The 21,796-nt window shown below is 41.1% G+C and overlaps 1 protein-coding gene and 1 long non-coding RNA gene across 7 annotated transcripts in view; one reads left to right on the forward strand and one right to left on the reverse strand.

Annotated features, from left to right (window-relative positions):
• Positions 1-21,796, reverse strand: part of KLHL32 (kelch like family member 32) — a 400,890-nt gene that overhangs the window by 82,546 nt on the left and 296,548 nt on the right. For 5 of the 6 annotated variants that reach the window (XM_077289687.1, XM_077289686.1, XM_077289688.1 and 2 more), the window contains one exon: positions 8,891-9,617. In XM_077289687.1, the coding sequence (XP_077145802.1) occupies positions 8,891-9,617 (727 nt within the window). Of the gene's footprint in view, positions 1-8,890; positions 9,618-10,207; positions 10,259-21,796 lie in introns of those variants that run through there. The other variant, XM_077289690.1, reaches the window with a different exon arrangement.
• On the forward strand, positions 11,531-20,643 carry LOC143809897 (uncharacterized). The gene is made up of 3 exons (XR_013222517.1): positions 11,531-11,627; positions 17,192-17,389; positions 20,248-20,643. It is a non-coding gene; the product is annotated as an uncharacterized LOC143809897 (long non-coding RNA).

A 21,796-nucleotide genomic window follows, 5' to 3' on the forward strand; every position in this document is an offset into this window, starting at 1 on the left:
TTTTTCCCCAATGTGGAGCTTACTTTTTGCCACATGGGTTTTTTTTGCCTTCCTCTGGATGAACATGTTAGGGCATGTTAGGTTAGGCTATGGGTTGAACTAGATGGACTTAAAGTCTTGCTTCAACCTTAATAACTATGTTACTATGTTACTATTTTTGATGCATTTTTTTTGCGCGTTTTTGTGTCGGTTTTGGCATGCTAGATTTGTTTCTTGTGCATGCTGATAAAGTTTAGTATTGAAAAAAGTCCTATTCCAAAGAATGAGGTTTTGGCACAAAAAACACAAAGCAAAAACTGATACCTGCATTTTTGGTGCATTTTTGCAGTGTTTTTTTCACCACTCATTCAAGTAAATGGGTGAAAAACACTGTAAAAACTCTCAAAGAAGTGACATGCTTTATGTCCAAAAAACATGCAAAGCACAAAATACTGATTACAAAAAAACAATGTGTGTGCATGAGATTTCTGAAATTTTTTAGACATGGCTGCTACTGTAAAACACAGCTGAAAATTTGCATAAAAAAGCAGCAAAAAAACTCAGCAGAAAAGCCTAGTGTGAACTTAGCCTAAGGCTATGTGCACACGTTCAGGAATTTTTGCCTTTTTTTCGCTATAAAAACGCAATAAAACTGTGAAAAAAACGCATACATTAAGCATCCTATTATTAGAATGCAATCCGCAGTTTTTGTGCACATGTTGCGTTTTTTTCCGCGGCAGAGTCGCATTCCGGAAAAAAACACAGCATGTTCATTCCTTGTGCGGTATCGCGGGGATTCCGCACACATAGGAATGCATTGATCCGCTTACTTTCCGCATGTGGCTATGCCCACCATGTGGGAAGTAAGCGGATCATGTGCGGTTGGTACCCAGGGTGGAAGAGAGGAGACTCTCCTCCAGGCCCTGGGAACCATATAATTGTTAAAAAAAAGAATTAAAATAATAAATCGTGATATTCTCACCTTCCGGCATCCCTCATGCATTCAGGCTCCTCGCGATGCTTCCATTCCCAGTTATGCTTTGCAGCAATGACCTGTGATGACGTGGGTCTCTTGAGACCGCTACGTCATCTGAGGTCATTACCGCTAGGCATAATTGGGAACGGGAGCATCGCGAGGAGCGGGAAGATTGCGGGGGACGCCGGAAGGTGAGAATATCATGATTTATTTATTTTTTTATAATTTTTAACATTAAATCTTTTTACTATTGATGCTGCATAGGCAGCATCAATAGTAAAAAGTTGGCCACACTTGTCAAACACTATGTTTGACAGGTGTGAACAACCTGTCAATCAGTTTTCCAAGCGACGCTACAGATAGCTTGGAAAACGCTAGCATTCTGCAAGCTAATTACGCTTAAAAAACGCTAGTGTTTAGCATGAAAAGGCATGCCAATTCCGCATGCATTTTACCAGCAGCACAGTTGCGGAATTGCCGGGGAAATTTCCAGACGTGTGCGCATAGCCTAAAAGTACAAAAAAAATGTTGAACTAAGACGATTCCTTCGCCTTTTCTCTTAAGATGTGGTGGCAGGAATTCCTTACTGATAATGCAACACACCAAAATGATCCCTTGATCGCATGGAAGACAGGGAAAGCTGTACATAGAGGGAAAATTATGGCCTATGTATTCTCTCTGAAAAAGAGACATTACAGAGATATGGAGAGTTAACGGCGGAACTTAGAAGGGTCCTTACTGCCTTCTTTATGAATTCCTCCCCTACTAATAAAGAATTCTGGTTACAAACGCAGGCAGACTTTAACCTTCAAGCAGAAAGGAGGGAGAAGTTGTTTTTTACGCAGAGAGAGATCTGTTTCTATAGATATGGAAATAAGGCTGGCAGAATCCTGGCTAATTTGGCAAAAGCTATGAGACCCCTACAGAGAATTTATCAACTTGGGGACCCCTCGGGATCTATTCAATAGGATAATAAACAAAATCTTGGGAACATACTATGGAGAACTCTATAGTGAACTTACTAAACCGAATGTGACTCATCAGACCTTACTAGATGACACAAATATGCCAATATTCACGGATGAGCATAACTCTTTTTTAAACAAACCAATTCCTAAAGAAGAGCTAATTTCAGCCATAAAAAATTCCAAAAATTGTAAAGCCCCCAGTCCGGACGGATATTCTGCTGAATTCTTTAAACTTCTATCCCCTGAGGTTGCACCAATATTGACAGTTATCAAATAGGATCCTTGCGGGAGACCCCTTATTCCCTTCAGCTAATAGGGCCTTTATCAAACATCCTAAAGCCTGGAAAAGACCCTACTTTGCCATCCTCCTATAGACCTATATCATTAGTCAATACAGATATCAAATTGATTTAAAAAATAATGGCAGATAGATTGGCTGTAATCCTTCCAGATATTATTTCGCAGTCACAGGCAGGTTTTATAAAAGGTAGATCGGCAACCTTAAATATATGTAAGGTTCTATTGGCACTTGATAAAATCCATTCTAGCAAGATCTGCCCAGATGGGAATGATGCTCCGGCATTAGTTACCATAGACACGGAAAAAGCGTTTGATAATGTAAAGTAGGATTGGTTGTATAAAGTCCTGAACAAGATGTCACTATCGGGCCCCTTCTTTGAATATATACGTGCTTTATATCACTCATCTAGTGCACAGGTTTATACGCCACACTTCCTCTCAGGTGCCTTTTCTCTAAAAAGTGGCACCAGACAAGGATGTCCGCTTTCCCCACTATTGTTCAATATAGCAATTGAACCTTTGGTCCACACTTTATCTAAGCCATCTATTTTTGAGGGAATACAAATTAATAGACAGGTGTTACAATCAGCCTTCTTAGCGGATGATGTTATCCTATTTATGGCTAATACTAAAGATCATTTATCAACAGTTCTGACCTTGCTGGAAGAATTTGGTGTATATTCGGGTTTTAGAGTCAATATAGACAAATGCGAACTCCTGCCGCTAACTAAGAAGGGGGAACCCTACTGCGGAAAATTCCTTGGGGAGGCATCTCCGTTATCTCTTCTAGTATTACCTATTTAGGTATTAAAATTGGTAGGACTCCTTCATCTCTATGCGATCTAAATTACCCCCCCCCCACTGGCCAAAATATCGAACCAATTGAAAGTGTGGCAAAGTCTTCCAATATCGTTTACAGGAAAGGCTCATCTCGTTAAGATGATCAGTATGGCCAAACATTGCCCCTTCTGCTCAAACACTCTGACTTAAATTTTCTAAATAGCCAATTCAATAAATTTATATGGAACCATAAACGTCCCAGAATTAGTATCTTGAAACTGATGGCTTCTAAGGAAGATGGAGGAATAAACTTTCCTAGTGCCAGGAATTATAACCTAGCTTGTAATATGTGATACATTATTGACTGGCTGAACAGCAGACATTCTTATACAGACACCTCACTAAATGCGAATTTTGCTCACCCCCTGAATCTGTCAGCCATCTTACATGCACGTCTTTCCTCTCTGCCCCAGCATTTAACAAAATCAACCTTATTTAGAGGCACTATCTCAACTTGGAAAGCAGTGAGGAAAAAGTATAGTCTCTCTTTCAGAATAGCCAAGTATTTACCTCTGCGGGCAAACCCTGAATTCCCTCATGGTATAGAAAATAAACTATTTATCTTTTCCATCCTATGGAGGCTAGATGGTTAACATGTCCCGAAGTACTTGAGAAATATCATCTCCCGCCCTCTCACTCCCTTCAGTATGAGCAAATCAAGCGCTCAGTTATGTCAAATCTGCAAGATGTTACATTCGAATCAAGCCATAATATGCTAGACGAGTTGCTCCAATACCCTAATGGAACCCCCTCTATTTCCACAATATACTCCATAATGAAACCGCATTTATTAGACCCTCATACGGATACTTTTTATAAGTATTGGAGACAACAAGTAGATAATACCGAAACTCCCTCCTTGATTAGAAAAGGATGGTCTCTTTTCAGGAAACACATAATTAATGAGAATTGGAGGGAAACTCAATTTAAAATCATGCATGGGGCAATCTACGCTTTTAATATTTATAAACCTGTTACTATAGACCTGACAGACTTATGGCCTTGCCCTAGATGCCAACAACTTAGCTCTGAATTGTTACATGGCTTGTGGTCCTGCGGTAATATAGTCGCATTTTGGGACTCAGTTTCTGGATTGCTTGGTAACCTCTGGAGCAATGTGACATTGCTGTCTCTACCAATGGCGATCTTACATTACTGGGAGAATTTAAGAGGGGAGGGTTATGGAGAGCGAGGTCCCCCAATTCTAATACACACTATACTGATCTTGGCTAAAAAGTTAATTCTCAAGCATTGGCTCGACCACACTTAGAATACTGTGTACAGTTCTGGTCTCTGGTGTACAAGAAAGACATAGCTGAACTAGAGCGGGTGCAGAGAAGAGCGACCAAGGTGCACAGCAAAGTGTCAGATCAGCGATCTTACACTATAACATGATGCCCCCCCCCCAGGGCAGTGTTAGAGTGTAAAAAAAAATATTCAGATGTGTAAAAAAAAAACTGAAAAAACTTCCTAAAATTTTTTTTTTCCCATAAATACATATCTTTATCTAAATAAAAAAAAACAATAAAAGTACACGTATTTAGTATCGCCGTGTCTGTAACGACCCGACCTATAAAAAAAGAGGCAAAAAACGAGTCACCATACAGCATTATCAGCGAAAAAATAAAAAAGTTATAGTCCTCAGAATAAAGCGATACAAAAATAGTTATTTTTTCTTTAAAATAGTTTTTATCGTATAAAAGCACTAAAACATAAAAAAATGATATAAATGAGGTATCGCTGTAATCGTACTGACCCGAAGAATAAAACTGCTTTATCCATTTTACCAAACGCGGAACGGTATAAACGCCCCCCCAAAAGAAATTCATGAATAGCTGGTTTTTGGTCATTCTGCCTCACAAAAATCAGAATAAAAAGCGATCAAAAAATCTCACATGCCCAAAAATGTTGCCAATAAAAACATCAACTCGTCCCGCAAAAAACAAGACCTCACATGACTCTGTGGACCAAAATATGGAAAAATTACAGCTCTCAAAATATGGTAACGCAAAAAATATTTTTTGCAATAAAAAGCGTCTTTTAGTGTGTGACAGCTGCCAATCATAAAAATCTGCTAGAAAACCTGCTATAAATAGTAAATCAAACCCCCCTTCATTACCCCCTTAGTTAGAGAAAAAAAAATGTAAAAAAAATTATTTATTTCCATTTTCCCACTAGGGTTAGGGTTAGGGTTAAGGCTAGGGTTAGGGCTATGGTTAGGGCTAGGCTTAGGGTTAGGGTTGGGGCTAAAGTTAGGGTTTGGGCTAAAGTTAGGGTTAGGGTTGGGGCTAAAGTTACAGTTAGGGTTTGGATTACATTCACGGTTGAGAATAGGGTTGGGATTAGGGTTAGGGGTGTGTCAGGGTTAGGGGTGTGGTTAGGGTTACCGTTAGGATTAGGGTTGGGGGTGTGTTTGGATTAGGGTTTCAGTTATAATTGGGGATTTCCACTGTTTAGGCACATCAGGGCTCTCCAAACGCGACATGGCGTCCGATCTCAATTCCAGCCAATTCTGCGTTGAAAAAGTAAAACAGTGCTCCTTCCCTTCCGAGCTCTCCCGTGCACCCAAACAGGGGTTTACCCCAACATATGCGGTATCAGCATACTCAGGACACATTGGAAAACAACTATTGGGGTCCAATTTCAACTGTTACTCTTGGAAAAATACAAAACTGGGGGCTAAAAAATATTTTTTGTGGAAAAAAAGATTTTTTATTTTCACGGCTCTGCGTTAGAAACTGTAGTGAAACGCTTGGGGGTTGAAAGTTCTCACAACACATCTAGATAAGTTTCTTGGGGGGTCTAGTTTCCAATATGGGGTCACTTGTGGGGGATTTCTACTGTTTAGGTACATTAGGGGCTCTGCAAACGCAAAGTGAAGCCTGCAGACCATTCCATCTAAGTCTGCATTCCAAATGGCGCTCCTTCCCTTCTGAGCTCTCTCATGCACCCATGCGGTGGTTCCCCCCACATATGGGGTATCACCGTACTCAGGACATATTGCACAACAACTTTTGGGGTCCAATTTCTCCTGTTACCCTTGGGAAAATACAAAACTGGGGGCTAAAAAATAATTTTTGGGGAAAAAAAAAGAATTTTTATTTTCACGGCTCTACGTTATAAACTTCTGTGAAGCACTTGGTGGGTCAAAGTACTCACCACACATCTAGATAAGTTTTTTTAGGGGGTCTACTCTCCAAAATGGTGTCACTTGTGGGGGGTTTCAATGTTTAGGCATATCAGTGGCTCTCCAAACGCAACTTGGCGTCCCATCTCAATTCCTGTCAATTTTGCATTGAAAAGTCAAACGGCGCTCCTACCCTTCCGAGCTCTCCCATGCACCCAAACAGTGGTTTACCCCCACATATGGGGTATTACCGTACCCAGGACAAATTGTACAACAACGTTTGGGGTCCAATTTCTTCTCTTACCCTTGGGAAAATAAAAAATTGGGGGCGAAAAGATGACATTTGTGAAAAAATATGATTTTTTATTTTTAAGGCTCTGCATTATAAACTTCTGTGAATAACTTAATGGGTCAAAGTGCTCACCACACATCTAGATAAGTTCCTTAGGGGGTCTACTTTCCAAAATGGTGTCACTTGTGGGGGGTTTCAATGTTTAGGCACATCAGGGGCTCTCCAAACGCAACATGGCGTCCTGTTATGACCCCAATGGCGAGGGTCTCAGAGGAACGTGGAAGTCTGCAGAATACAAAAATCCAGCTCATAGGGCAGTGGTAACTGGGTTGACCATATATCTACTCCTAACGCCAACACTAGAAGTAGCCGGGGATCATTCCTACGTTGATTCTAGATGACACGCGCCAGCCGGAGAATCTAGCTACCCCTAGTAGAGGAAAACAAAAGACCTTTCTTGCCTCCAGAGAAGGGGACCCCAAAGCTGGATAGAAGCCCCCCACAAATAATGACGGTGAGGTAAGAGGAAATGACAAACACAGAAATGAACCAGGTTTAGCACAGAGAGGCCCGCTTACTGATAGCAGAATAAAGAAAGGTAACTTATATGGTCAACAAAAACCCTATCAAAATCCACACTGGAAATTCAAGAACCCCCGAACCGTCTAACGGTCCGGGGGGAGAACACCAGCCCCCCTAGAGCTTCCAGCAAAGGTCAGGATATAGATTTGGAACAAGCTGGACAAAAATACAAAACCAAAACAAATAGCAAAAAGCAAAAGGCAGACTTAGCTGATATAACTGGAACCAGGATCAGTAGACAAGAGCACAGCAGACTAGCTCTGATAACTACGTAGCCAGGCATAGAACTGAAGGTCCAGGGAGCTTATATAGCAACACCCCTAACTAACGACCCAGGTGCGGATAAAAGGAATGACAGAAAAACCAGAGTCAAAAAACTAGTAACCACTAGAGGGAGCAAAAAGCAAATTCACAACAGCATCCCATCTCAATTCCAGTCAATTTTGTATTGAAAAGTAAAATGGCACTCCTTCACTTCTGAGCTCTGCCATGCGCCCAAACAGTGGTTTACCCCCACATATGGGGTATCAGCATACTAAGGAAAGTTTTACAACAACTTTTGGGGTCCATTTTCTCCTGTTACCCTTGGTAAAATAAAACAAATTGGAGCTGAAGTAAAAAATTTTGTGAAAAAAAGATAAATGTTAATTTTTATTTAAACATTCCAAAAATTCCTGTGAAACACCTGAAGGGTTAATAAACTTCTTGAATGTGGTTTTGAGCACCTTGAGGGGTGCAGTTTTTAGAATGGTGTCACACTTGGTCATTTTCTATCACATAGACCCCTCAAAATGATTTGAAATGAGATGTGGTCCCTAAAAAAAATGGTGTTGTAAAAATGAGAAATTGCTGGTCAACTTTTAACCCTTATAACTCCTATAAATTCAAATTTGGAAAATTGTGAAATTTTCTAAATTTTTGCCAAATTTCTATTTTTTGCACAAATAAATGCAGGTAATATCAAAGAAATGTTACCACTATCATGAAGTACAATATGTCATGAGAAAACAATGTCAGAATCACCGGGATCCGTTGAAGCGTTCCAGAGTTATAACCTCATAAAGGGACAGTGGTCAGAATTGTAAAAATTTGCCCGGTCATTAACGTGCAAACCACCCTTGGGGGTAAAGGGGTTAAGGGCATGAAAATTCAAATTTGGAAAATTTCTAAATTTTCGCCAAATTTTCCTTTTTTTTACAAATAAACGCCAAGTTATATCAAAGAAATGTTACCACTGTCATGAAGTACAATATGTCACAAGAAAACAGAATCACCAGGATCCGTTGAAGCATTCCAGAGTTATAACCTCATAAAGGGACAGTGGTCAGAATTGTAAAAATAGGCCCAGTCATTAACGTGCAAACCACCCTCGGGGGTAAAGGGGTCAAAGCTAACCTGTCAGCAGGATTTTGCTCAGTAAACTACAGACACTGTGAGGTTGGCGCTGTTGTACTGATTAAAATGATACCTTGGTTAATGAAATCCATCTTGTGGTTGTTGTTTAATCTTTATTTGTAGTTTTCAGTTTGTGAGATTCTTGTGCAGTCTGGTGCAGTCTTTGGGTGGCGGTTTATGTGGGCTCTGCTTACATATGCATCTATATGGGTTTATGACAGTTCGCTGATCCTTCACTGACCTGCCTACTGTTTTACATAATGAATATAATAGTGTTGATATTATTGTAGGTGGCAAAACTTACAAAATTCACAGTGTATCAAATACTTATTGTCCCCACTGTATGTATTCTCCGTACCTTCAATGTTCCAAACATTTTATCATGCAAAACTATTAATATCTAATATGTATACTTCTAAAAACTCACTAACCTGATATCCAGAGAAGGCCATCTGCAATGCATCCAGCATGACATGAAAGGGATCTGTCGAAAGATTGTACAAAAGTCCACTTGTTCTTCTTTGGACAGTACCGCTCTACCGATGGTAGAACCTGTCGTAATTCATTCCTGCCTCCTACTGCATAAAGACAATTGTCCAGTGTACCCAGAACAAAATGTTCACGGCAGTTCTTCATTGGAGCTAATTCAATCCATGTATTGCTTCGAGGATCATACCGGCATGCTGTCCTCACTGCACAGGTGCGCCCAGTGGCATGTTCAACTTCACCGCCTGCTGCAAATAAAAAGTCACCCATGATTGCCACACAGTGATGGCTTCTGCCTACTGGCATAGGAGTCAACTCACTCCAATTTGCAATTCCAGCAATGTGAACATTGTCCTGATCAACAGGATTAAAATATCTTAGCTCCCGAACTTTGCAGATCTCCCTTTTCTTTCCTCCAACAATATAAAGTGTGTTGGACTGGAAGCGTGGTTTCGTCCGTATGGTCTGCCACACTGGTTGTGCATAGATACTTTGGTGATATTCCAAGGCTTCATTAATTAGTGCCGTAGCTGTTTCACTGGCTTGGATCAAAGGATGAGAAAGGACAAAAGTGTGAAGTGTATTTGTATCCATGAGGCTAAAACGTACATACTGCAACAGTTCATCTATGTACTGATATCGGCAGTTGTGCTCCAGCCATCTTACAGCCAACTAAAAGAAAGGAACAATTACATGTTAAATAATTATCAATGGATAATAGCCTTTTTATAAATAAGCATAACATAAACACTTAAAGAAAAAAAATAGAAAAAGGTAATTCCAACATCAAGGTCTTCCATAAAAATCCAAAATATTATTATAACAAAAATATATTCCAAAAGGAAGAAAACGCCACAACAACCACTATAAAAAAATATTACATTTCAAGGCTAGCGCATTTTGCACGCATGTCCTTAAGGTACCTTCACACATAACGATTTCGTTAACGATATCGTTGCAACGTCACGCTTTTGGTGACGTAGCAACGATCCCGCTTAACGATCTCGTTATGTGTCATAGCGACCAACGATCAGGCCCCTGCTGGGAGATCGTTGGTCATAGGGAATGATCAGGACCTTTTTTTGGTCGCTGATCACCCGCTGTCATCGCTGGATCGGCGTGTGTGACGTCGATCCAGCGATGTGTTCACTTGTAACCAGGGTAAATATCGGGTTACTAAGCGCAGGGCCGCGCTTAGTAACCCGATATTTACCCTGGTTACCATTGTAAAAGTAAAAAAAAAACCAACACTACATACTCACATTTCGATGTTTGTCACGTCCCCTGCCGTCAGCTTCCCTGCACTGACTCAGCGCCGGCCGTAAAGCAGAGCACAGCGGTGACGTCACCGATGTGCTCTGCTTTACGGCCGGCGCTGACACAGTCAGTGCGGGAAGCTGACGGCGGGTGACGTGAGTCACGTGACAGACATCGGAATGTGAGTATGTAGTGTTTTTTTTAAAACTTTTACAATGGTAACCAGGGTAAATATCGGGTTACTAAGCGCGGCCCTGCACTTAGTAACCCGATGTTTACCCTGGTTAGCCGGGGACTTCGGCATCGTTGAAGACAGTTTCAACGATTCCGAATTTGTTCCCCTGATCGTTGGTCGCTGGAGAGAGCTGTCTGTGTGACAGCTCCCCAGCGACCACACAACGACTTACCAACGATCACGGCCAGGTCGTATCGCTGGTCGTGATCGTTGGTAAGTCGTTTAGTGTAAAGGTACCTTTAGTCATTGCACAATAAAAAGTGAGCAGATGGTGTGTTTTGTCATATCCTGTTACTAACACATGGTGGGTTGAGACCAATCACATCTCTACCCAACTCTGAAGGTGAGTATTAATTAAAAAAATTAGAAGGAAATTACCAATTTATTCATAATGATAAATTAGGTCTTGTTTAATATGAATGCCTTGGGAAAATTTAGTTTTTAATACATACCTCCACCAAGATTCTAGATTGATCAGTTTTCATTTGTAATCACCGCCCCTAAATGGTTGATTAACCTTCTCAATGACATGTACTCTAAATGTCGTAACATCTCCATTGTGTTTTGTAGCAAAATGTTTCGAAATTGCAGAGCTTTATAACAATAATTTATTGACTGCATCTGAGCGGTCACCTGATGCTTATTTTAATTGGACCTGTCATGCAGCTGACATACTGCAAATTGCAACTAGCACAAATTACTAAATAAATAAGGTGTTAATATCATATGTTTTGACTCTCATGTATGTTGTAAAGGTTTTAGTATTATGCATGTGTTATGCAACAGGTACAGACTGTGTGACCACATTTAAAAGATCACTTAGTGGATAACCAAGTTCTATGAAAATGTAGCAATTTATTTAAATATAAACTTGGTGAAAGGATATCTCCGATAGTGGGTGCTTTCTGGGCTGCAAAACGCACTGGTTGAGATGATGCGTTTTAAATTCTAATCTTGAAATAACAGACATATGATTTTTAATGATGTTACTCACTGCTGTGAATTGTGGACTATATGTGGAGAAAAAAAACCCTACAAGCTCCTTACGGATTCCCAATTCTTTTCATGTGTTTTCATCAAACCTGTTGTATTCAGTCCTTTCTTTAGAGATCCCACAACTACTCCTGCTCCGGTCAGCACTGAGGATGTTTTTGAGGTTGACAATATTCTGGCTACCAAGAGGGTAAGAGGTAAAACCCTTTTTTCTTGTTGATTGGAAGGGGTTTGGCCCTGAGGAGAGGTCCTGGGAGCCCAGGGAGAATATCCACGCCCCTCTCCTCCTGGAGAAGTTTCTTGCGGGCATGAAAAAGAGGGGGCGTAAAGGGGGGGTACTGTAACACCATTGCCTCTGCATCCCATTCCCCGCAGAGACACCAATGCTCTCACCGCCGCAGCCCTGCATCTCCCTCTCCTCCTCCTTCCATTTCTGCCTTGTCTCTGGCACCTCTGTTATCTGCCTCATCTCCGGCACATCTGTTCTCTACCTCTCCCAGCAGAGACGCAGACATACTCACTCCCATTCCTAGGGGGTCAGCTGCCATCTACCCAAGGTAGAGTAGCACGTGGACCACCTCCCTTGTCTCTCCTTGGATCTCTGTATCGTGTGCTGCAGCATATCCATGATCAGATTGGATGAGGCTCCTAGTCACGCCCCTCCAGGCCTTCCTTGGACTCTAGCACAGTGGTTCTACCACCCGCCCATTACAGCAATTTTTCTTATGAACTATATTTTCTGACCTTATGAGTGACCATAGTGGATAACTATGTTCCCATAGTCTAGTTTTAATATTTTGGACTTCTAGTTGATATTGTGCATCAAGCATGCAATTTCTTTTATGTCTAAAAAATTCCCCAATTGGCATATTTTTGACAACTTGTCAGAAATAACATGATGTGGCATAAAGGGTTGAATTGGTAGTGGTATCCTTTCTAAAAGGAGAAATGATGACTTCCATATTCACATCATCATAAGTTAGCATGTTATCGAAAAAAACTGATTTGTTTTTCTTGTGTATTATTAGTGAATTTCAAATTCATGTAATTTTTATTAATATGCAAAAAGAAATCAGATGCCAATTCCCTAAAGTCCATCCCATATCAGGAATAGGTTGTCTATATAAAGGCCATACGTCAATGGACCATAGCCATTTCATAATAATACCATCATTTCAATCAATAAAGTGTATCATATCGTATAAATAAGCATAACATAAACACTTAAAGAAACTAATATACCTATTATTTTTATATGTGCAATTATTAAAAGGGTTGTCCCTGGTGTGTGAGTATGCATTTCTTCTCCATTAGGGTATGTTCACAAGAATGTATCTTCGGTCCACGTGCTGTCCGTGTTAAAAACGGGCCCCAAACAGGTAGCACACAGATCATGGTTAGTGAATGATTTTCTACAAGAACCAATGGTCTATGTGAAAAATATTATGGCATATATTAGTTATATTCATTTTTTGGACAAACCTTCTGAGAGGTGAGCTCCCTTACAAGTAAAGGAAAGGGTGAGAGGTCCAAAATAAAGACGGGCAACTGATCATACTAGAGTGAAATAAACATTTATTGTAGTAACATTCTTCCTTTTAGATTTATACTAAAAATTAAAATTACAACTAGAAGTGATATAAAAATTGATTAAAAGTTCTTTGATGTTACAACTTAATTTTGTAGGAACAATTTTACAAGAATTTTGTCCATCCAATACACACCTTAGCAGTAGTGGTACAATCACTGTCAAAAAGGCAAGAAAACAAATTGAAACCTACAGTAGAAGATATGTGCTTCTCCATCCTTACACTTATTAGAACTAAATATTGTCTTACGTCTATCATGTGTACACTCTCTATAATTTAAAAAAACATGCAATGTTTCAGAGGAGCAGCGGTACGCTTTTCTTCTAAATTACATAGCATCATTAACTATTAAACTAAAACACACATCCTGTCAGCAGTTTATCAAAAGTAAATGTCAATAGCAAGTCAGTGAGCGGCAGCACAGTCTACCATATAACTAACCGAAGGCTCAAATTGTTTTAGTACGTGGCATTTACAGATTGTCGTGATGTTCACTCAAAGTTCTACTTAAGGAATACTCAACATATTTAAGCTATATCCGTTTCTTGTATTTTTCCATTATTTAAAAAAAAAAAAATCACGTTTTTTATTTAGCTATTTCTTTTTATCTATATGTGGTACACTTTTCAATCTGTCCTCCATTTAATTAAAAAAGTCCTACACCTTAGATTCAGCATAACACTGACTGACCTTGGGCACCATGGTGCATAGCACATATTTAAAGGGAATCTGTCACCCTATTTTTCGCCTATAAACTGTGGCCACCGCCATCAGGGGCTTATCTACAGCATTCTGTAATGCTGTAGATAAGCCCCCAATGTAACCTGAAAAAGAAGAAAAACAAGTTAGATTATACTCACCTGGGGGGGGCGGTCCGGTCCAATGGGCGTCACAGTCCGGGTCCGGAGCCTCCCATCTTCATACGATGATGTTCTCTTGTCTTCCTGTCGCGGCTCCTACGCAGGCGTACTTTATCTGCCCTGTTGAGGGCAGAGCAAAGTACTGCAGTGTGCAGGTGTCAGGAAAGGTCAGAAAGGCCCGGCGCCTGCGAACTGCAGTACTTCACGCTGCCCTCAACAGGAGCCGCGACAGGAAGCAAAGAAGAGGACGTCATCTTATGAAGATGGGAGGCGCCGGACCCCGACCACAACGCCCATCGGACCGGACCGACCCCCCAGGGTGGAAGCGTGGTAGTGCGAAATGGCCGTCGTCCGGTTTTTGTCCACGTTCTCCCTGCTGTACACTGCGCATGTTCCATTAAAGGATTGTTGAAATTTTGACCGGTGAGTGCGCTTCAACTTTTTGTGTCTTGGATTTATGCATATTACTGGATCAAGTGCACCCGTGTGTCCCTCAGCTGGGCTACATAGCATGAACAGCTGGGCTACATAGCATGAGCAGCTGCACACAGTTGCACGTAATGGTGGTCAGCCAAATGTAGTAGTGACGTGATATCTTTCTCCCCATTGCACTAATCAAACTAGTTTTTCTTATCTTTCAGGATACATCGGGGGCTTATCTACAGTATTACAGAATGCTGTAGATAAGCCCCAGATGGCGGTGGCCGCAGTTTATAGGCGAAAAATGGGGTGACAGATTTCCTTTAAGAAAAACAGGATCTCAGAATTAATCTCAGTTTGAGTATCCTATAGACATTACCAACTAATACTCTGAGTCTAGATGATCCATGATTTAATTAAAAGTTTCTAGTACAACTCTTTTGAGAACAGAAGTTAGAGCTGCTCTACAAGCACACAAGACTTCACGAGTTCCCCATGGGAGGCCACTGCAAGTCGAGGTGTTCAGCTATATAAAGTTCTCCAAAATATCCAGTTACAGAAATAAACAGAAGAAAACACTTACCAGAGTATACCAAGTCCTTCTATTTAATCCAAAAAAAGTTAAAAATCAGTTGGTAAACAAAGTAGAAAGCACTATGAGCAGTAAATGTTTTGCATTGCTGTACGCTTCCTCTGGTCACATGTATCATGACTTCATTATGAGCACTCCAAAACAGATCATTATGACAACAACACACACAAATTCTGAAGCCACATTCTTGTGGAATACAAAAGACACTAACCATATTTTACACTCACATACTAATAAATTATAGAACAGTAATATGGTTATTCAATATAAACTTAGGGTACTGTCACACAGTGCAATTTTGATCGCTACGACGGCACGATCCGTGACGTCGCAGCGTCGTATGATTATCGCTCCAGCGTCGTAGACTGTGGTCACACGTTGCAATCATGGCGCTGGAGCGATGCCGAAGTCCCCGGGTAACCAGGGTAAACATCGGGTTACTAAGCGCAGGGCCGCGCTTAGTAACCCGATGTTTACCCTGGTTACCAGCGTAAACGTAAAAAAAACAAACAGTACATACTTACATTCCGGTGTCTGTCCCCCGGCGTTCTGCTTCTCTCCACTGTGTAAGCACCATAGCCGGAAAGCACAGCGGTGACGTCAGACGTCACCGCTGTGCTCGCTTTCCGGCCGGCAGGCGCTCACAGTGCAGAGAAGCTGAGACGCCGGGGGACAGACACCGGAATGTGAGTATGTACTGTTTGGTTTTTTTACGTTTACGCTGGTAACCAGGGTAAACATCGGGTTACTAAGTGCGGCCCTGCGCTTAGTTACCCGATGTTTACCCTGGTTACAAGCGAACACATCGCTGGATCGCTGTCACACACAACGATCCAGCGATGTCAGCGGGTGATCAAGCGACGAAAGAAAGTTCCAAACGATCTGCTACGACGTACGATTCTCAGCAGGGTCCCTGATCGCAGTAGCGTGTCAGACACTGCGAGATCGTAACGATATCGCTAGAACGTCACGAATCGTACCATCGTAGCGATGAAAATGGCACTGTGTGACAGTACCCTAAGGGTACCGTCACACAGTGCAATTTTGATCGCTACGACGGCACGATCCGTGACGTCGCAGCGATCGTATGATTATCGCTCCAGCATTGTAGACTGCGGTCACACGTTGCAATCACGGCGCTGGAGCGATGCCGAAGACCCCGGGTAACCAGGGTAAACATCGGGTTACTAAGCGCAGGGCCGCGCTTAGTAACCCGATGTTTACCGTGGTTACCAGCGTAAAAGTAAAAAAAAAAAAACCGTACATGCTCACCATCTGATGTCCGTCCGGTCCCTTGCCGTCCGCTTCCTGCTCTGACAGATCCGGCCGTACAGTGAGAGCAGAGTGCAGTGGTGACGTCACCGCTGTGATCTGCTCTCACTTTCCGGCAGGCAGACAGTCAGAGCGGGAAGCGGACGGCAAGGGACCGGACGGACATCAGATGGTGAGCATGTACGTTTTTTTTTTTTTACTTTTACGCTGGTAACCACGGTAAACATCGGGTTACTAAGCGCGGCCCTGCGCTTAGTTACCCGATGTTTACCCTGGTTACCAGCGAACGCATCGCTGGATCGCTGTCACACACAACGATCCAGCGATGTCAGCGGGTGATCAAGCGACGAAAGAAAGTTCCAAACGATCTGCTACGACGTACGATTCTCAGCAGGATCCCTGATCGCTGCTGCGTGTCAGACACTGCGATATCGTAACGATATCGCTAGAACGTCACTAATCGTACCGTCGTAGCGATCAAAATTGCACTGTGTGACGGTACCCTTACTCTTTTAGAAAAATAAGATTAAGGTCATTAATCTAATTAAGTCCTAAAGCACCTAAGGCATTAGTAAATAAAATCCAACCTGCTTCTACTAGGATTAAAGTTGCTATCACGGGGATCAGTAATTTACCACGATTTTACAATGCAGGGCTTGGAAATATATTTGCACAGATTGAACACACTGGTGCATACAGTATTTATCAAGCGAAGTGAACCAGAATTCTGCAGTAAATGACAACAAAAATATTGATCTTATGACTTGCACTATATTATGGTGTTTTAGACACACTAGTGAACTAATGAGTGGTGTACACTTTGACAGTCTTAAAAAACCACAGATTTATCAAACAGTATGGTTACTGCAGATGTGGAGTCGCTGTACACATCCATCAGGCATTGTGATGGCCTGGCAGTGGCCTTCTGGTTTCTCAAAACCAGCAACATCGAAAAACAACTGGCTGAATTCTTGCATATCTTTCTGAAATATATATTAACACACAATTGTTTTATTTTTAACACACAGATCAACCTCCAATATCAAGATACGGCGATGCGGGCGTTGTACGCACCGTCGTATGCCAAACTCTTAGGAGCGTGGGAGAGGGAGATCTTTTCAAGCAATCCAATACAGGGTATTGAAAACACACATCATTGGATGTGTTATATTGATGATGTGTGAGTTATCTGGGATGGAACCAAGACAGAATTGGATGTTTTGATGGTAAGGCTTAACAACAAATATCAAAACATCAAACTCAAATAAAAAGCAGGTAAAAAATTGGATGTCTATAGGAAACTCACTGCCACCAATGCCCTACTATATGCATCCTTCTCGCATCTTTCATTAACGATTAGGAGGATTCCTACTGGTGAATTCTTAAGGATTAAATGTATTTGTTGCGATCAACAACTGATTGAAAGCCAATTCAAGAAATTAAGTGGAACATTCCAAAATAGAGGGTACAGTGAAAACCAAATTCGTAAAGGCTATCAAAGGGCAAGTAATACTGCCAGGGATGAACTTCTATATAATAACAATGCAAGAAGTAAAGAGAGTTCTAATAATCAAATTTGGCTTATCAGCACCAGTAGCTACAATTCTTTGAAATCATCAACAAACCCTGGCAAGTATTACTAGCTGATCCAATACTGAAGAAATGTCTATCTAAAACTCCCCAGATTTTGGCCAGGCGGTCCAAAAATCTAAAAGATGTGCTGGTACACAGTCACTATGAGCCCCCCGAAAACTCAGACAAGTACTTGGTTGGAGACAAAAGGTTTCTCTCCCTTCGGTCATTGTAAAGACTACCTCAACATGAGCAAAAGCAAGACCTTTCGCAATACTACAGGGGACCATACTTATTCTACTATTTGTCCTGTACCTCCAAAGGCATGACATACTGTGCAGAACGTCCATGCAGAAAATTTTTTTGTGAGACTCACAACTTGAGAACTTGGTGTCCAGATCAGGGAGCGCATTAGAGACATCAACAAAGGATTGACAGTTGAAGACCCATCACTCGTCAAGACTCTGCCGAGACACTTTCACCAATTCCATCAAATTAAATACAGTCATTTGAAAGTTAAAGGTATCAATATGGTATCCCTGAGATCCAGAGGGGGGAATCTTACCAAATGTTTTACAAAAATGGAAAGTAAATGGATTTTTAGATTAGCCATTATGGGCTTAACGGAAATTTTGGCTTTAATGCTTTTTTGTAATATATATATATATATATATATATATATATATATATATATATATATATATATATACAGGTCCTTCTCAAAAAATTAGCATATAGTGTTAAATTTCATTATTTACCATAATGTAATGATTACAATTAAACTTTCATATACTATAGATTCATTATCCACCAACTGAAATTTGTCAGGTCTTTCATTGCTTTAATACTGATGATTTTGGCATACAACTCCTGATAACCCAAAAAACCTGTCTCAATAAATTAGCATATTTCACCCGACCAATCAAATAAAAGTGTTTTTTAATACCAAACAAAAAAACCATCAAATAATAATGTTCAGTTATGCACTCAATACTTGGTCGGGAATCCTTTGGCAGAAATGACTGCTTCAATGCGGCGTGGCATGGAGGCAATCAGCCTGTGACACTGCTGAGATGTTATGGAGGCCCAGGATGCTTCAATAGCGGCCTTAAGCTCATCCAGAGTGTTGGGTCTGGCGTCTCTCAACTTTCTCTTCACAATATCCCACAGATTCTCTATGGGGTTCAGGTCAGGAGAGTTGGCAGGCCAATTGAGCACAGTAATACCATGGTCAGTAAACCATTTACCAGTGGTTTTGGCACTGTGAGCAGGTGCCAGGTCGTGCTGAAAAATGAAATCTTCATCTCCATAAAGCATTTCAGCCGATGGAAGCATGAAGTGCTCCAAAATCTCCTGATAGCTAGCTGCATTGACCCTGCCCTTGATGAAACAAAGTGGACCAACACCAGCAGCTGACATGGCACCCCACACCATCACTGACTGTGGGTACTTGACACTGGACTTCAGGCATTTTGGCATTTCCTTCTCCCCAGTCTTCCTCCAGACTCTGGCACCTTGATTTCCGAATGACATGCAACATTTGCTTTCATCAGAACAAAGTACTTGGGACCACTTAGCAACAGTCCAGTGCTGCTTCTCTGTAGCCCAGGTCAGGCGCTTCTGCCGCTGTTTATGGTTCAAAAGTGGCTTTACCTGGGGAATGCGGCACCTGTAGCCCATTTCCTGCACACGCCTGTGCACAGTGGCTCTGGATGTTTCCACACCAGACTCAGTCCACTGCTTCCTCAGGTTCCCCAAGGTCTGGAATCGGTCCTTCTCCACAATCTTCCTCAGGGTCCGGTCACCTCTTCTCGTTGTACAGCGTTTTCTGCCACATTGTTTCCTTCCAACAGACTTACCATTGAGGTGCCTTGATACAGCACTCTGGGAACAGCCTATTTGTTGAGAAATTTCTTTCTGGGTCTTACCCTCTTGCTTGAGGGTGTCAATGATGGCCTTCTTGACATCTGTCAGGTCGCTAGTCTTACCCATGATGGGGGTTTTGAGTAATGAACCAGGCAGGGAGTTTTTAAAAGCCTCAGGTATCTTTTGCATGTGTTTAGAGTTAATTAGTTGATTCAGAAGATTAGGGTAATAGGTCATTTAGAGAACCTTTTCTTGATATGCTAATTTATTGAGACAGGTTTTTTGGGTTATCAGGAGTTGTATGCCAAAATCATCAGTATTAAAACAATAAAAGACCTGACAAATTTCAGTTGGTGGATAATGAATCTATAGTATATGAAAGTTTAATTGTAATCATTACATTATGGTAAATAATGAAATTTAACACTATATGCTAATTTTTTGAGAAGGACCTGTATATATATATATATATATATATATATATATATATATATATATATATATATATATATATATAGAGGAGTTTTGTGCTTTTGTTTAGGTGTTTAAGAAGGTGGGTTGGGGGTGAGGAGCTTTTAACTTACCGTAATTGTAATGTTTGTGTTTATGTTGTTCTGATTTTAATATATGTCTGTTTACCTTACAGTTGCCTTCTTGTCCTCCTGTTTTGATGCCGGACCATTCGTTGGGTGCTGACGGCAGCTTTCAGATTTCCTGAGTGGTGATGCAATGGTGTTGGACACTTATTCCTTGATCCCACAATAAACGGATGAAAAATTTAACTATGGACTATGGTTTTGATTTTAATTTTGTTTTTATTTTCTTTCTTATTTTCTCATTTGCCTTTGTCATTCCCATTATATAGAGCCATCTGTTACCCTTGGTGTTTTACAGTGATCTTCTACTTTGCCCTCTCAGCCATCATCACCTTCAACAACCCTTCTACAAAGCATCCTGCAAATGTGCCCGCCGACGTGTACTATTTCATTTGATATGTCAAGTTTTGCAGGTTTTCTGTGCTGCACTATTAGGCATGCGCTGATTGTACATCTCTTGCCCCCTTGATTTGGTCCTCCCCGGAGACTTGATCTGTGTACCTCTGCTTGTGCACACTGCTGCCCGCCGCATCCCACACTTGGCCGGATGTCTTCATGCCTCCTGCGCATGCCCAGGGACTCTCCCCCTCCCTGCGCGTGCACTATCTATCCTACTTGTTATTAACATGTAGCAACTTTTTTTCATGCTCTTTTCATGATTAGGGACAGATCTTACCGGGATGCAGTACTTAATACGACAGTATTTCCTATGCTTCATTGCTAAGCATATAGGTGATGTCTATCTATTTATGATGTGTGACCCTGGTATATCTGTTTGTCTTTGCATTTTGTCACTTTATCTTGTTACCTTTTTCATATTAATAATACTATAATAAAATGTATATTTTTTATCACATTTATCTGATACTCCTCATTCTCCAATTGTTTTCAAGAATCTTGGAGTTGGTTTTGTTCTTTATAGGGTGGGTCACTACTACTGCCACCACCATGGCACTCAGTATGCTACTAGGACCTTGTTTATATATATATAGATTTTGATGCAAATTAACCACAAATTTTAGCCCTTTTATGCTGAAATGGGTGAAATCAGCAGTAAAATTCCATTGCAGAAATTGATATTTTGCTGATTTTTAAATAGGCATCCCTTCTCAGTTTCTGCACAGAAAAAGTCCACAAAGTGTTTAAAATTTGTAGAATAGCATTCACTCTCCAGGCATTGTAATCCAATTTGGATTTCACCTATGCAAATTCAGATGTTCAATCTGCAGCAATTCAGATCCTGGACGACCTACCTTAATGCCATATCCACACATCTGCGTGTCACGGTTAGTGTTGAGCATTCCGATACTGCAAATATCAGGTATATTTTTGTGATATCGGAAATCGGAATCGGAAGTTCCCAGTGTGTGGTTCTCAGGGTCAGGAGGAGAGGAGACTCTCCTACAGGCCCTGGGATCCATATTCATGTAAAAAATAAAGAATAAAAATAAAAAATATGGATATACTCACCCCTCCGGCGGACCCTGGACCTTAGCGGTATAACCGGCAGCCTCCGTTCCTAAGAATGCAGTGAGTGTAGGACCTGCGATGACGTCACGGCTTGTGATTGGTCGCGTGAGCGGTCACATGAGCGGTCAC

Source organism: Ranitomeya variabilis, chromosome 2 (genome assembly GCF_051348905.1).
Source record: "Ranitomeya variabilis isolate aRanVar5 chromosome 2, aRanVar5.hap1, whole genome shotgun sequence".
Classification (NCBI taxonomy): Eukaryota; Metazoa; Chordata; class Amphibia; order Anura; family Dendrobatidae; genus Ranitomeya; species Ranitomeya variabilis.